The 15,819-nt window shown below is 43.1% G+C and overlaps 1 protein-coding gene across 1 annotated transcript; it reads right to left on the bottom strand.

The window, feature by feature from the left end:
- Nucleotides 1–351: 351 nt before the first annotated feature.
- LOC110088315 (testis-specific serine/threonine-protein kinase 6) lies at nt 352–13,346 on the bottom strand. The gene is made up of 3 exons (XM_078386890.1): nt 13,207–13,346; nt 574–7,037; nt 352–399 (listed from the first exon to the last, which is right to left on the bottom strand). Exons 2-3 carry the CDS (start codon nt 1,414–1,416, stop codon nt 352–354), a joined length of 891 nt encoding a protein of 296 aa, XP_078243016.1. The 5' UTR covers nt 1,417–7,037; nt 13,207–13,346.
- Between the last annotated feature and the right edge of the window lie 2,473 nt (nt 13,347–15,819).

Here is a 15,819-nt window from a genome sequence, read left to right as displayed (position 1 = left end):
ACTGTCTCACAGGATTCTCAAAGAGAACATACCTTTTCCGAACAAAAGAAACTCAGGCACGTACTGTATGTTCTCCCGGGATAGAACAGGAGATGTTGTCACATGGATCTAATAATGGGAAACGGAAACTGATCCGGAACAGACAAAAGGCACAGAAAGGAGCTTCCAGGTTTATTGGTGCGTTAGACTTCGGGAAACACTTTGCATGAATTACGCCTCCCTCCACACTGACCAGTTTAGGTTCTTGGGAAAGGTGGTGACAGCTCTTGTTGTCCGTCACAAGCTGCTGCGTTGCTGATTTGGGCCTGGGCTGAAGTCCTGCATGTTCTACGTGTCCCATCAGGCTGCCCGTCATGAAAGTCTTTCAATCTGGTCTCTTTTCAGCTTCCTATTTGAAGTCTTCTTTCCGTGGCAGTCAATGGCTTTGCCTCTGAATGCTGCAGCATGGCTGTACTGTCTCTTCATGGCCCCAGACCATTCTCTAGCTCCATCCTGGTCAATACTGTTTAGAGATCTCTTCTTCATCTGCCAGACACCTCGATCACTCCTGGAGCAGAGCTATCTGGTAGAGGCTTCTTTGCTTAAGATGCCACCTTTCAGCCAGCTGTTTTTGGCCACCTGCCCTACTCCTGGTCGGGAAGCTGGGCTGAACTGAAGAAGTTGGGCAATGAGAGATTTGCAAGGTTCCGGCAAGTCTGGGAGGCCTTCGGGGTAGAAGACTCCTTTCTTTTGGCGGCGAGGCATAGTGTGGATGTGGCTGTCATCAAAGGGCATGCAGCCCGTAACCATGACATAAAGCACTACCCCCAGGCTCCAGACATCATACTTCTTGGGGTCATAAGGAATGCCCAGCAAAACCTCCGGAGAGGCGTAAGCAGCAGATCCACAGTAAGTAGTGCTGAGGTCTGGATAGCCACGGGACTCCCTGCCAAAGCCAAAGTCGGTCAGCTTTGCTCGGTGGCCTTCGGCAGTCAGCAACACGTTCTCGCACTTGAGGTCCCGGTGTACCAGATTCCGGTCATGCAAGTAGCGCACTGCGCTCACAACTTGGGCAAAGATGTCTCTGGCATCTGGGGTGCAGGGGAGCTTCCCCAGTTGTTGCACCAGTTGTAGCAGATCCGTGGAAGCTGCCTCCATCACAATGTAAAGTTTCCCGTTGCAAACTTCAATGAACTCAAAGACACGTACTATGTTGGGATGACGAATGGCCCGTAAGATTGAGAGCTCTCGTGGGAGAAACTTGTGTACAAAGTCAGGGGGTGCCCGGCGTCGGTCTACCACTTTGATGGCAAGTGGGCCTTTGTATTTGGTTGAGGTGGCTACTCGTACCTTGGAGTAACTCCCCTCACCCAGGGTTTGGCCCAGCTTGTAGCCAAGCTCACTCAGCCATCTGTCCCCGCCAGAACTCTTCGACATGGTGCAGGATGCCTTGGAGAGCTCTGCTGGGTTGGACCGGGACTTTGACTTGAAAGCTAGGATTGAAGGTGCTAACCCATTGTGTGGGGTAGATGTTGATCTTCACCCCCTCCCATGTTTCCAGTGAGTGCTAAGGGCAGGAGCATTATACAGCCTGCCCAGGTATTGTGATGTGCTAAAGGTGTCATGGGTCAGCCCTGTTCTGGGTTGCCAAGGCTGTGGCATTGACAGCTTTCATTTCAGCCTCCTGGAGGACATGCACAAAACAAAGAAGTGCCGAGGAATAACTTTCATACGTAACAGGAGACCTTTCATGTCACTTCTAAGCACAATTAAGGCAAGGCAGTGATGTACGCGGACATAGGCATTCTGTTTTTCCTCCTGTTCCTCTTGGCTTTGCTCAGCCACCGACAGCACGCACGGAAGTCCACTTTTTCTCCAAAATCTGAGCATAGCAGAACTCTTCCCTCCAACTGGTTATGTGAGTCTTTTTTTTCCCTTGCCCCTTCTGGATTCTGGGTTGGAATTTCAGCTATATTTTAGTGTAACAGACCACACCAGGCTTGCCTTCAAACGTCCTGCACCAATAGCTTATTATGATGCCTTTGTATCAGTGAATGAGGCCTCTGTATATGCTGAGCCCAACTTAGAAGGGTAGAGGAGGCTTTGGACCTATAGGAGAATTATGCTGCATTCCAGTACACAATCCATTAGAGAGAGGTGCTGCTAAAGAGAGATTTGCAAAGCTGCTGTGGATTCTTGCTATTCCAAGGGTTAGGTAAGTTGGGCTTGAGCCTTGGAAACGTTCTTCTAATATTTGATTTTAATTTTCAAATTGTGGCTTTTTCTTCTGTTACCATGCTGGTAGAAATGTGTCCTTAGAACTGAACTGCAGAGCTGGAAGAGACCCTATGGATCATTGAGCCCAGCCCTGCCAAGGAGGCTCAGTGGGCCATCAAACTGCCAACCTCTGGCTCCACAGCCAGAAACCTAAGCCACTGACCTATCTAGCTGTTACTGTTTCTCTGCTGCATCAGAATCAGGTTATGCTATGGAAGGTTTAAATTCGGTGCCTGCCATATACAGACTGGGTGAGAACAGGCAACCAGATTCAGCCTAGATAGGCTGATCCGATTGGACTTTGGAGGCAGGGCCTTGCTTTCTGAAGCAGAGCATCCTTCTTCCTAAGGATCAGGTTCACAGATTGGATGTGTTTTGTGTGCCATAGGAGATTCACACAAAATGACCACCAGATCAAGCAGCGTACCCCATGTAGGAGTCCCTTGCAGCTGCCTCATGTTGTGAGACACTAGAAAGTCAATCAAAAGCTTCTTCCACTACAGCAAAGTGTTCTGAGACTCTAGAAAAGCTCAGACTGGTCACTGAACCTTCTGAGGCAGAAGCGTTAACAGAAAACGTTGTGATGGGCCTTCCCTTGAGCGACCGTGGCATGTCTGGTTCCACTGTGTTCTCAGGCTCTACCTCTTGCCTTCGTTCCTCGGCTCTGACAAAAGACCAAGTGGCCCATCATCTGGAGTTTATCCTCCAAACAAGGCTTGCTTACCTTAAGTTCCCCCAACATTACCTTTGTCTGCAGGGGAACAAATACAACCTCTGGTTGCTTTGTAGAAACAGGTTTGACTCTCCATGCGCATTTATGGAGCAAGTTCCCTGAAGAAGGTGGGCCTGGTTTCTGATCCACCCCAGGAACTTCCAGATCCCTCTAAGCCAGTAAGACACCAGCTTGTATGTATGTATGTATGTATGTATGTATGTATGTATGTATGTATGTATGTATGTATGTATGTATGTATGTATGTATGTATGTATGTATGTATGTATGTATGTATGTATTCATTCATTCATTCATTCATTCATTCATTCATTCATTCATTCATTCATTCATTCATTCATTCATTCATTCTCCTGCCTTTCTCCTTAAAAAGAACCCAAGGCAGCTCATTCCCTTTCTCCTCTGGGGCAGGTAAATATTAGCAGCAGCATCTTTGTAAATGTTCTTGTGGCCTTCCTCTTTATTCTCCTCTTGTTTATTTCCCAAAAGTTTGTAGGATTCACGTCTTGAGTGGTCTCCACCCTGACCAGGGAGGGATTGAGGCCTTGCAACAGTTTCAAAAGCAGAACCATTTTTTGTGGAGGTGTGTGAGGTATTGTATTAGTGGTGACCCCTAGGAAGAAGATAACATGGCAGTTGGTTTGCTTTCTCCAGCAGAGCAAGGTAGCCGTCGAGGAGGCTTGAAACAGAAGTTTGAGCCAGTTCTGGAACCGGGAACTTTCCTTACCCCAAGGACTGGTTTGGTTTGTCTGCAATTTGTCTCCAGAAGTTACACACAGGATTCCTTTGAATAGACTTGCCATATTGCCTGTTTCAGTGGATTTCCCCCAGATTTTAGAGGAGCCACCTGCTTCCCGTTTGGACCATCACTGGGCCTGGACTCCAAGCTTTCATTTGTGAAGGACTAAGTAAGTAATTAAGTAATTAAGTAATTAAGTAATTAAGTAATTAAGTAATTAAGTAATTAAGTAATTAAGTAAGTAAGTAAGTAAGTAAGTAAGTAAGTAAGTAAGTAAAAGTCTCTAACCCTTACAGAATTGAAAATATACAATGCAAAACATGCAATCAATGCTTTGAACTATCATAGGTGAGAAACGTGCGGTTTTGTATGAACGAGTGAAGCCATCTACTGTTTCACAGACTTTCATAGAAATGCAAATAGAAGAACTGGGTAAATACTGTAATGTTCAGAACACATTGTCTTTTTTGCAAACAGTTGAAATCTGCTCATGGAAATCCTTTTGCAGAGGCACCTACACTGTTTCTGTGCAAACAGTGTATGCGAAGCAATTAATTCATAACAATGCACGCTGCCTGGGGGTTTATGGGACTCATAGTAAAAAAAAGAAGAGAAAAGAAAAAAGGAAGATATTTGCAAAATCTGACATGATGGATCTTACTGCATTTCCTGCTTTGGCAGAGAGATGGACTCAGTTGTAGTCCTTTGCAGCATTACAGCTCCATTGATTGATTGATTGATTGATTGATTGATTGATTGATTGATTGATTGATTGATTGATTGATTGATTGATTGATTGATTGATTGATTGATTGATTGATTGATTGCACTTATATGCTGCTCATCTAGACATTGTCTATTCTGGGCGGCTCATAACAGGGAAGATAAAAACAGTTAATATATAATAACAATTTTACAGCAAAATACAATGATAACCATAGTTCAAGATGGGAGGAAAAATAAATTAAGTAGGGCCTGGAGGGAAGGCCTGTCTGAATAACCAGGTCTTAAGCTGGTTTTTAAAAATGTCCAGCGAGGGGGCCAAATGGATCTCGGAAGGGATATTGTTCCAAAGAGAAGGAGCCACTGCCAAGAAGGCCCGGTGTCTTGCTTTTTTCTTTCCGGACCTCCCTCGCCTTTAGGCTCCTCAGTCGCCCCTCCTGACTGGATCGAGTGGTACAGGTAGATCTAGGTGGGAGAAAGCGTTCTGCCAAGTATTGAGGTCCTAAACTGTTTAGGGCTTTGTATGCGATCATTAAAACTTTGAAATCAACGCAGAAGCGTACGGGCAACCAATGCAAGGCGGTCAGGGTGGGAGTGATATGTTGGTGTGTCCTCACTCCACTGAGAAGTCTGGCCGCCGCATTCTGCACCATTTGGAGCTTCCGCATCAGTCTCAAAGGTAGGCCCACGTAGAGCGCATTACAGTGTCTAATCTTGAGATTACAAGTGCGTGGACCAGAGTGGTGAGCGCCCCAACATCAAGATAGGGATGTAGTTGGGCAATCTGCCAAAGATGGAAATATGCAGAATGGACCACTGACGCCACCTGAGTTTCCATGGTGAGCGCCAGATCCAGATGTATCCCCAAGCTGCGAACCTCACTCTTTGCAATAAGAGTCACCCCCCCAAAGAGAGAGAGTTTCCCAAACTGCCGATGGTGGGGCCACCCACCCTAAGGACCTCCGTCTTGTCTGGGTTCAGCCTCAGCCCATTTTCCTGCCTCCACTGCAGTACAGCCTCCAAGCAGCGCTGAAGGGACAGAATGTCATCCACTGTGGTTGAAGAAAAGGAGATGTAGAGCTGAGTGTCATCAGCGTACTGATGGCACGATGCCCCACACCCCCTGGTGACCTCACCCAGCGGCCTCATATAGATATTAAACAGCTACTCTCTGGGTTTTCTCTGACCTGGTCGGGCTCTAAGCTTTTTGATCAGGATTTGTCTTGTGTCTTTTCAGGCTGCTGTAACTTATCTTCCCTCAATTCTCACTTCCACACTGCCAGCTCTCTTGGCAGTGTAGCATCCCGACACCGCTAATCACTTAAGAAGCGGCAGCATTTAATAGGTTTCCCCCCCTTCCCATCTGCATTGGATGGAGAAGATTTCTCCTGTCCTGTCCAACCTCCACTGGGCCAGACCCACAGAGTCTTTCCACTTGGTGAGGTCCCAGCATTTCTATTTGAAGTGGTTTAGTCATAACTGTCTTTCTGCAGAGGCAGCCATCCAACCTCTTGGCTTCACTGAATGAGGGGAAATGAGGGGAAAGGCTGGTAAGGAGAGAGTGGGGACGTGGAAGAAACAAGAGGCTAAATTTACTGAAGCCAGTAATTAAAACCAAACCAGAGGAAAAGGAGTGTGCAAGAGAGAAAGGCATAGGAATTCACTTCCCAAATGTCAAGCTGAGAAAGAAAATCTAGTCCAGCGCTGTGTGCTTCAGCACACCAGAAAATTTAGCCAATGGCCAACAGTAGGAATGGAAGCCATTTTGTGGGCAGGTTATTAATTCCAGGTGTGGATAGTGACTCATTTATTTATTTATTTATTTAACTTATATGCCGCCCACTCTACCCAAAGGTAGATAATCATGGTGCCTTGAGATGATCTTGAGGACACATTTTCCAGCTTATGTAAATACTGTCATGGAAAAGCACATCTGGACACTTTGAGCAATTTCCTTTACCTTTCAATTTGATAGGTTAGGGTTCCCCTTTACTAAGCTGAATTCAGGTCCCCTGAAGACATTAAAACATTCTTCTCTCCCTCTTGCTCCAGCACCAGAGATGCTCCTGAATGTGTATGTGCACAAAGACAGTGGTTTTGATCAAAACTTGGAAGTAACAACTTACAAGTAAGGGTTACTGGTTATACTGTATGGACATGTGTATGACCTTATGCATGATCCGAGCATACATTCTTATAAGGGATTTTTAAACTCTGGAAGTAGTACATCTGGGCAGAGCAATTTTGAAAGGGGAATTTTAACGAATACATCAGAATCAAAATATACCCATAGACTGCAACAGAGGAAAAGCAAATGTTATGGCAGAGCTTAATAAATGACACACAGTGGATGAATAAAGCAAATCACTGACTAAATAAAACATACTGTACTTGCTTCAGGATGAGGGAGTTATCAATGCAGAGTAGAATAACTCCAAAGGCTAAGCAGGTATGTGCTGTGGGAGCACTTGAGGGGGCTGTATTCTGATTCCAGAAAGTGGAAGGGGTCAAGAGTATGGGCTGTGAGAGAAAGGTATTCAACAAGGGGGTGGTCAGAGTTCTTCCTCGGCACAGCCACACACAGACCTGAGGAGGGGAACAGAATGAATAGTTGGCAATTAGCAAGGAAAATGTTCTCCAGGTTACCTTCTCTTGTGGTCCAGCTGGACCACTCCTGGAGAGGAGGTGGAGGCATGGAAAGTTCAAGTGAAAATGGGAGGTAGGTCAATTTGAGAGGGAGTGACTGGTCCAAAGTCACCCAGTGAATTTTCCAGGGTTGAGGTGATTTGAAGCTGGATCTCTCCACATCCCAGACTAACAACCTAACTGCTACAACACACTGGGTCTTGCCATCACCAAGATACAAAAGGTACCTCTTGCTGTTTAGTTCTGCAAGACATGATATTGCCATGGATGGATTTGAATAGACATGGTCACTTTGTATTTGTGAGGATGCGAATGTGACGCATGGCACCACAAGTGCCACAGAGATCCATTCCCTTCCCAGAACTGGCCAGTCCACTCGCTGGTCACTGCTCAACATGCACTTCCATCATCGACATCACGCCAATCTTGGAACTAGCTCGCTTGGTGCTTCCCCACCTTCCCTCATAGCCTATTGCTCAACAGGTGAGCAGGGAGACTCTTCATCCCGCCTCCTCACCGGAGTGGTCAGTTGCTCAGGGATTCGGGGAAGCGCCAGCTGGGTTACTTCTATGATTGGCGCAGTGTTGACAATGATGGGCAGATGCGCTCCGTGGCAACCAGTGAGTGGACTGGTCCATTCTTAGGGGAGGGGGTGGAGCTCCATGGCACTTCTGGTGCCATGCTTCGTATTCATATCCTCAGGGATACAAATACAAAGTGTCCATGTCTAGATCTGAAACTTTAAAAATCAGTTTAGTTTTTACTAAGGATTGATCTCCCCGAAGCTACTCAATGAGTTTCATTCTAGAGTCCCCAAGGACTGGACTAACCTCATGATGTCTTGTTATTGTACTGCCAGACTCCTCCCTTTCGCTAGTGCAGCCAAAACACTGTGACAGAATGAGCAACCTTGCACTGACATTATTCATCTTTTGAACATGGATGTGTTCTTTAGTTATCATAGCTCAGCTGAGCTCTAATCTTTCATTACAGTATTTACAAAAACCATTGACACAATGGCTGAGAGAGTGTTCTGTTCTGTTCTCTGCAGAAATGTGGCGGGAAGGAGCCTTTGGGGCTACAGTTTGGTGTCTGTGTGTACATTTTCCTGAAATCAAAGCAGGAGCTATACATTTTGCAGAAAACATGATTTTTATATAAGGTAAATAAAGGGCAAGAGTGTGTATACAGAACTAGCAGGTAGAGGGGGAGAGCTTAGTCATCTGCCAACTCAACCTTGCAAAATGCTTCACCAGCTCCAGCTTTTTATTGTTTTGTATCTAGGCATACTACAAAACTGGAAGTGACCTTGGCTGATGGAAAAACAGCTTGGTATGTGTGTGTGTGTGTGTGCGCACATACACACACACAAAACTGGAAAGGGATAAGCATTCTCTCCTATAAAAGCCATCTTTACCAGTCCATCCATGCTATCCCAGCAGGCACAGATTTAAAAATAGGCATATATCAAGGCGATGTAGAGGTGGCTTTGAAGAATCAACCAGCCGAGGGACAGCATCCATGTAAAGCCAAGCTTTTCATTATTGTCCTGTTTCTTTCATGTGGTTCTGCAATGTACTTCTCATCCCATTCTCTAATGGAGAGGCTGCATGATGTGCATGCGATTTTCATGGGTGGAAGGAGGACGTCTCTGAGCTGGAGTCCACTCACTTGAGAAATGAAAAATATCTAGACTGATGGAGAAATGAGACATTTCTTCTTTTTAGGACAAGAGTAAACTGCTAGGCCTTCACAGCTGAGAAACAGGATTTTTTTTTTTGTTTCCTTATCATCCGACCCATTCCTAACAGGGTAAAAATGAGCTGTTCTGCTTCCACCCCTTTGCTCAAATTTTATTTGTTATTCATTTATTTATGATATTTTATACCACACCATCTAGTGGGCTTGCCGCTGTCCTGGGCAGTTTCCAACAGTAAAATAAACATACAAAGAACAGACAAATCCCACCCAGACCAAAAATACAAAATAAGAAGTATATACTGTACATAATACAACATTTTGCCAAGCACGGTATAAATCATAATTTATTTTAGAATTATCATCAGCTGAGAAGCAGTAAATCAATACTTCTAATACATTTAAGATGAATACATGTTTTACTTCATTTACAGGTTGTACAGAAGCATTTGGTGGTGAACAAGCATAAAAAGTAAGCACAGAATTTCTTGATCTCACATGTAGGCCACTTCAAAGTATATAATACTTTTATTTTCAATATCTTAGTAGCAGTTAATAAACTCATATTGAAACAGGTAGACAAAGCACAATCCACTTAGAGTTAAGCATTATTCGATCCCATTAGTTTCAACTGCAAACACTACAACCTTTTCATTAATGTGATCTAATGGGCTTGGTGTTGTTATTTTTTGGTAAGGTTCTGCCTTTGGTCCTGTATAAAAGCTTCAGTATATTCATGGTCTCCCTTTCTTTTTGTCAATAGTAAAAACAGTCAGTGCTATTGAGGCTATTCAGATAGCCTCAAAAGATCATCTTGCCCTACAGTTAGCTCCATTCCTTTGTTAAAGTATATGAAACTACTAGATAGAGGGCTCGTCTATGCTTGCTGTTTTGGAGCAAGCTAATGCCATTGAAATAGAGTTGCATAGGGTTGGGTGAAGACACCATATGCCGGTAGGTGTGATCCTCACATCTAAATGGCATATTGGAGCTGAAACAACTTTATTTGGTCTGGCTCCTTCTGATATTGTGAAGTGGATTAATAAGAGAGCCACTTCAGGATATCAACAAATTGAAGGGGCAGGGGAAGTGCATTTAAAAAAAGACTAATAGACTATTGCTGATGTGCTGCATCACTTTTTTTAAAAGAGGAAAAAAACTATATATATTTAAAGGAGCATTCAAGAAACTGCCTGCAACTGAATCCACTGAGTTTTGGCAGTTCTTTTAAAAGAACACAAATATATTTTTTTCAGTGATGCAGCATATCAACAATAATCTATTGGAGTCTATTTTTTTAATCACTTCCCTTGTCTCTCTGCTGAGAAGCAGAAGAATATCCTGAAGTGGTTTGCTTATTAAGTAACTTTAAAATGTTGGAAAATCAAACCAGAATGAAGTTTGAGAGCCAAGAAGGCTTGCTTTTGATTCGTTCCCAGTGATCAAACATGCTGAAAACAGATCAAACCAGAGTGATCTTATCCATTCAAAAAAAGGGGGCTTAAAAAGCTGTGGGTAGGACTGCTCTGAAGATGGTTTGATTCACTCCAGCAATTATGTTGTGCGATTGTCAGAAAAAAAAGTGACACAAACTGTCCCCACAGTGGACCAAACAGCAGGGCAAATGCCCATCTAATTGAGTTCTTAGTGATCCCATTTGTAAAATGGGTTTCTGTAAGGATGGGAAAAATGATTGTATTCCAGTTTGTATGCTAACATTATAATTCCATATTCAGTGGAACATCCAGGGAGCTTTGGCATTAAGCAAGGGCTGTCATTATCTTTTTGCAGATATTTGATATATCCTCAGTATGTTTTTATACTCTCAGGGGAGAGTAGCCTTCTGTTAAAAAACCTAGAAGACCAACGTTTTAAAAATAGCGAAGAAGGCCATGAACCCTACCCTTGCTTCAAATGCTGGAGGATTAAGTCAACTCCCACCCTCCAGGACATATATTTTGCTTTCTCTGCAACCGGCAACAGTATATAGACTTCAAAGAATATGCCCTTGATTCTAGTCAAAGGTTCTCTAGTCAGCTCTAAAACAAGTGTCACAGGGTCCCTTTTACAGAACTCTCATTAGAGGCTGACTTGGCATGTAAACAAGCCGTAATAGAATCATAGGGATCATTGCTACTTGATAGCCCTGTCTGCCCAGTAGGACTTGCTAAGCCTATGTCTGCCAGAGAAGCGAATCTCACACCGTTTGTGTTTCTTAAAAGAAAGTACAAAATGTGATAACTGAAGTTAATGTAACTTTCAAGCTGAGAGATAAGGCTACTGTCATGACTTTACTCCTAGCGCTGTGGCATGCAGCACAAAACTGCATCAACCTCTTAGCCTTAGATCTTGTATGTCAAGAGCAGTCACCTTTACAGCCACATGATGCAGTTCGAAGGAAAATGGTGGAAGGAAAATGGAGCTAAATCTGTAGAGATCAGCTCTGCCAGCTATACTCATGGCATTCCTGGAATGTGTCAAGATGAACTTCTTCTCCATGTCCCAACAAATGCCTTATCAAAATTCTAGAATGTTGCAGGATGGCCTTCCAAATTGGAAGATAAGAACTTTAAAGACTTTTGTTCCCAACTTGAAATTCTCTTTGTCAAAGAAACCCGGGCAACTTCTAGGGTTCTTTCTCCTCTTCCCTCAGGTACGCTGTTTATTTCTTACCCAGCAGCACACTAGAACTCCTGCATGGGGAGGCCTAGACATTTTGATCTCAGTTGATGAGAACCCAAATATTTTGCAGTTGGATATGGTTCTTAGCAGGAACATCCTAATTCTTTGGGTAATTTGGCTGCCAGATTTTACATTTTGTTTCCTAATAAATGTGTATTGTCCCCCACCATCATTCAAGATATGAAAGCAACTCAGTGTTGTCCAAATTTGACCAGGCCCTACCTAATCTATTTGAGTTGTACAAATATGCTCCAGTTTTCCTAGTGGATAATGCGAATGCCAAAATAGGCTTCTGTCAGGCTCCATCTACTGTGGTTTCATCCATGCCACAACTCTCCTTCCTTTGATTCCACCCTCTGTGGATCCCCAGCTCTCTTTCACAGTTCATTCTAAAGTCAGTCAGCTGTTTAAAGTGTTGCATGGTGCTAAGGAAAAGGGACAGTTTTCCCAAGTTCTGCATAACATGCAAACAGATACATAGCCATCCACTGTAGTTTGTTAGAATTGTTGATACAGTGGACCCTTGACTTACAGATGGCTTGACTTACAGACTTTTTGAGTTACAGACTTCTCTGGCCGCAAAATTTAGGTTCAACTTGCAGCCTGAGAATTGACTTACAGACCAGAAAAAAAACCAAAATGGAACAAAAACGGCCTGTTACGGGATTAATCAGTTTTCAATGCACTGTAGGTCAATGGAGACTTGACCTACAGACTTTTTGACCTGCAGCCACTGTTCCAATACGGATTAATTCCTTAAGTCAAGGGTCCACTGTATTTCATATTGATTTTATATCTTTTTTCTGGGTAGAAGTGATATAGTGCTAAACTAGTATGTCCATGTAGTGATATGGTGATCTAGTATTAAATTTGACAGTTTGTTTTTTAAAAAAAAAATACTTTGGGGGGGGCTAGGGAGAAAAAGTGTGGAGATCAGTGTTCCCGTTGTCCAAAACATCATACCAAGTTAGTATGACACCGAAGACCATCCACAATCTTGTCCTCCTATTCTTTCAGAGAATGAAACAACAAATCATCTGGGGAAAAGTCCATTGAATCATTCTGCCTTGAAAAAATTAGAAGCCCCCCCAACAGCCGAGAAAAAAGGTCCTCCATATCAGGAGTAAAAAAGGGCCAGTCTGATTCAAAGTGGCCTCTGTATCATGTGATCAGTCAAAGAAAAAAGAGAGAATTCATCCATTTTACACTCTCAGCAAAACCCACAGTAAATCCCATTGCATTTAACCATGGAATTGCAGTCTGACTCTAAAACACACTTCTATCTCTCTATAAGGAGACCAAACTCTAAATCAGACTCTTCTGTTGACTGACACCCAGACCAGACTCCTTCCTACTACATTCTGATCACACTAACCAATCAACACTCAGCCCTGCACATAAGATTCCATCATTCAGCTTCCAATCACATTGGCCCTCTTCCCCTGCATATACACAATTCAGGCATTCAAAGCTATTCAACATTCAAACCTGGCACCGTTATTTATATATACCTAGGGGTTTAGAATGGGTAGAATCAACACTTTTCTACTTTGAAAAACATGGTCGTCTTAGCTGCCTTAACCTCTCTCTCTCTTTTTTTCTCTCTCTCTCTTTTAATGGCTGAAACTCTGGCTTAGCAATTCAGCAAATGTATTTTGAGGTCCTTGAGTGGCAGTCTCTGCGTAAACACAGTGGAGAGAAAATTGCCTCTGATTCAGGCATAGCTTACTATCATGTTATTGCTTGAAGCTCATTGTCCTTTAAGCTCGTTTGACCTTACATTTAGGCTCCGGAGACAGAAATGTATTTCCTTCTTCAGGCTGAAATATAATTTGGTTGTGCATGTTGTGTGACTGAGCAGAATGTTTAAATTGTCTGTACTAGGTCACCATCCTAATCATACTCTGGGGAAGAAGGATATACAGTAAGCATATTGCTTTCAGAGCAAAATAGGTAAGTACCTACTTTGTAACATGATCATCCCCATGGATGGAGCTCATAGCAGGAAATTCCTCAGCAACTTAGAATCACTGTTCAGATTAATCAAACATCACTGGGTACTGCATGTTGTCATGTGGTTTTTCTTTCCTTTGAGCAAGGTTGGTTTACTAACTGATCGCTGAAGTATGAGGTGTCTTTCAGCAGAAAAACATGAACTTTTTTTAAAAAGAAGAAAGGGCTAGAACCATTTTGCTTCTTCATAAATGGGTGGTGAGAAGTTAGAGGTCAAGAACAATCCAGCCATTTAAAAATGGAACATGGGTGTCATGTTTGTTAGCAATTTCACCAGCAATCAAATGTCGTGATAGGTTAAATAAAATCTTGAAGTACACTGTTCATTTTCCAGCTTCTTGGAAAAACGGCTTGATAATCATAGACTTGGCTTTGAGGCAATAACAAAATAGACATTTGTGTAAGAATACAAAGAGGCTTATGTCTTGAAGATCTGTGATTACATTGGTGCAGGTAATCCTTCCACCAATGCAGTTCACAATTATTCTGTGCCCAGTTGCTGTGGCCCAATTCATCACCTATTGGCCATCCTTAGTTCAGTAAAATAGCAAATCCAGGAAGTAGCAACACCAAGGAAAACCTGTTGTTCAGCCTTTTATTGTTCTCTCTCCTGCAACAGCTATGTTGTTTGTTTCTCACTTTGACAGATGAGAAACTAACACATAATTTTTAATGATGTTTGCAAAACTTAACAGTGATGGGAGTAAAGCCCAATGCTGCACCCAAGCACCATTGGTGTGCAACTACTCTCAGCATTGTCCAAGTAGTTCGTTTTTCCAGCTTTGCAGTTGCATCCCAGTGTTGTTGCAAAAGCAACATCCAGGTCATTTCTTGGGGCTTTGGGGCAAGATTTGACATGGTCTGCTGAAGAAATTCATAACAATGGAAGTGTTGAAAATCACTGGAAGGAGTAATACACAGAGGGAGTTGGTGAGAGAGGGGGGGGAGAGGAGAGAGGAGAGAGAGAGAGATAGAGATTGCCATTTGGAGAAGTAGAATGGCAATAAAAAGGGAACAGGGAGAAACAGTAATATAATGATGGAGATGCTTACCATGATCGTCAGTGTTGGAGAAGAGGAACTTTCGTTTCTTGAACTCCCACAACACCCCAGTTGGCAAAGAGACTATCAATCAAGATATATGGCACTGATGCAGACTTCTGGGAAACCAGGTTTCATAAACCTGAAAGGGCAGGTCTCTGCTTCTAACAGTTTACACTACAATGCCATGAGGTATGAACAGAGTAAGAAAATGGTAGACAAGGGTCGTAAACAGTACAGAAAGGGGAGAAGCTGGTCAGGGAAGAGTAACAAGACCCATGAGTGAGCAAAATGCATTTCCATGTACTTTCAGATGTGGATGCACACTTGCCTGGTCAAGGCAAAGCCTTCATAGTCATCTGTGATCATAGTGATAATAGAACTCAGAGAACCTTTGCCTGTCATACCTGTCTGATCAAAGCTCAAGTCTGCACTCCCCTCACGATTTTGTGTGGCAAATACCTGATGGGTCAAGTACTGTATGTCATTAAAAGGCAGTACATTGTGATGAGCAGTGGCTATAATATTTGCGAAGGCTTTCATGGCCGGGATCTAATGGTTGTTGTGGGTTTTTCGGGCTCTTTGGCCGTGTTTTGAAATAACTTCAGAACATGGCCAAAGAGTCCGAAAAACCCACAACAACCAGTGGCTATAATCTTGATGGTAACATCTTGCATAGTGAAGCAGCAGATATTTCATTGGTCCTACAGTTTTCATTCGTAATTTTAGAATACAGGAACATTTGGTCAAGCTGTTATGATGAGCACGTGTTTTACTGAGATTTTGCTATGGAGTTGAAGTTTAAAAATGAACCAGAACTCTGTTTGAAGGGCTTAGCAACAGTGCCTTTCTTTTCTCCGTTCCTTTCCTGCCACCTGGTGTTGAAATGTATGTAATTGAACACACTTGCAAACAACACCCTCTTTAATACAGTAACTGAAAAAGTAACCGCTGACAATTGTGAAGGAAGTCCGTAAGACTCAAACAGGGCTGTTTGTGATAGGAGTTTTTGGAGGTCACCGATTCTTAAGGGAGAGCCATGGTAGTGCAGTAGACAGAGTGATATAGAGGAGACCTGAGTTCAAATCCCTGCTCTATTGTGGAAACTCACTGTGAGGAAGCACTGGTTAAACTGCTCCTTAAATACTTAACTGGAAAACTCTGTTTGAGTCACCATACATCTGATGAACTTCGATGGCACATAACAATGATAACAATTTGTAGGGTCGTCAAAGGTCGGAGGTGAAATTCACATCACAACAACAATACTGATATAATTAAACGCATTA

Source organism: Pogona vitticeps, chromosome 1, assembly GCF_051106095.1.
Source record: "Pogona vitticeps strain Pit_001003342236 chromosome 1, PviZW2.1, whole genome shotgun sequence".
Lineage (NCBI taxonomy): Eukaryota > Metazoa > Chordata > Lepidosauria > Squamata > Agamidae > Pogona > Pogona vitticeps.
The sequence above is the reverse complement of the archived record's forward strand: the minus strand, read 5'-3'. Positions and strand labels throughout refer to the sequence as shown.

What these genes read in the sequence shown, in the direction of transcription:
- LOC110088315 (XM_078386890.1), bottom strand. Translation starts at nt 1,416, where the DNA reads ATGTCGAAGAGTTCTGGCGGGGACAGATGGCTGAGTGAGCTTGGCTAC. An exon ending in GTGGCATCTTAAGCAAAGAA is followed by an intron (nt 400 to 573) that starts GCCTCTACCAGA and finishes CACGGAAAGAAG; the next exon opens with ACTTCAAATAGGAAGCTGAA.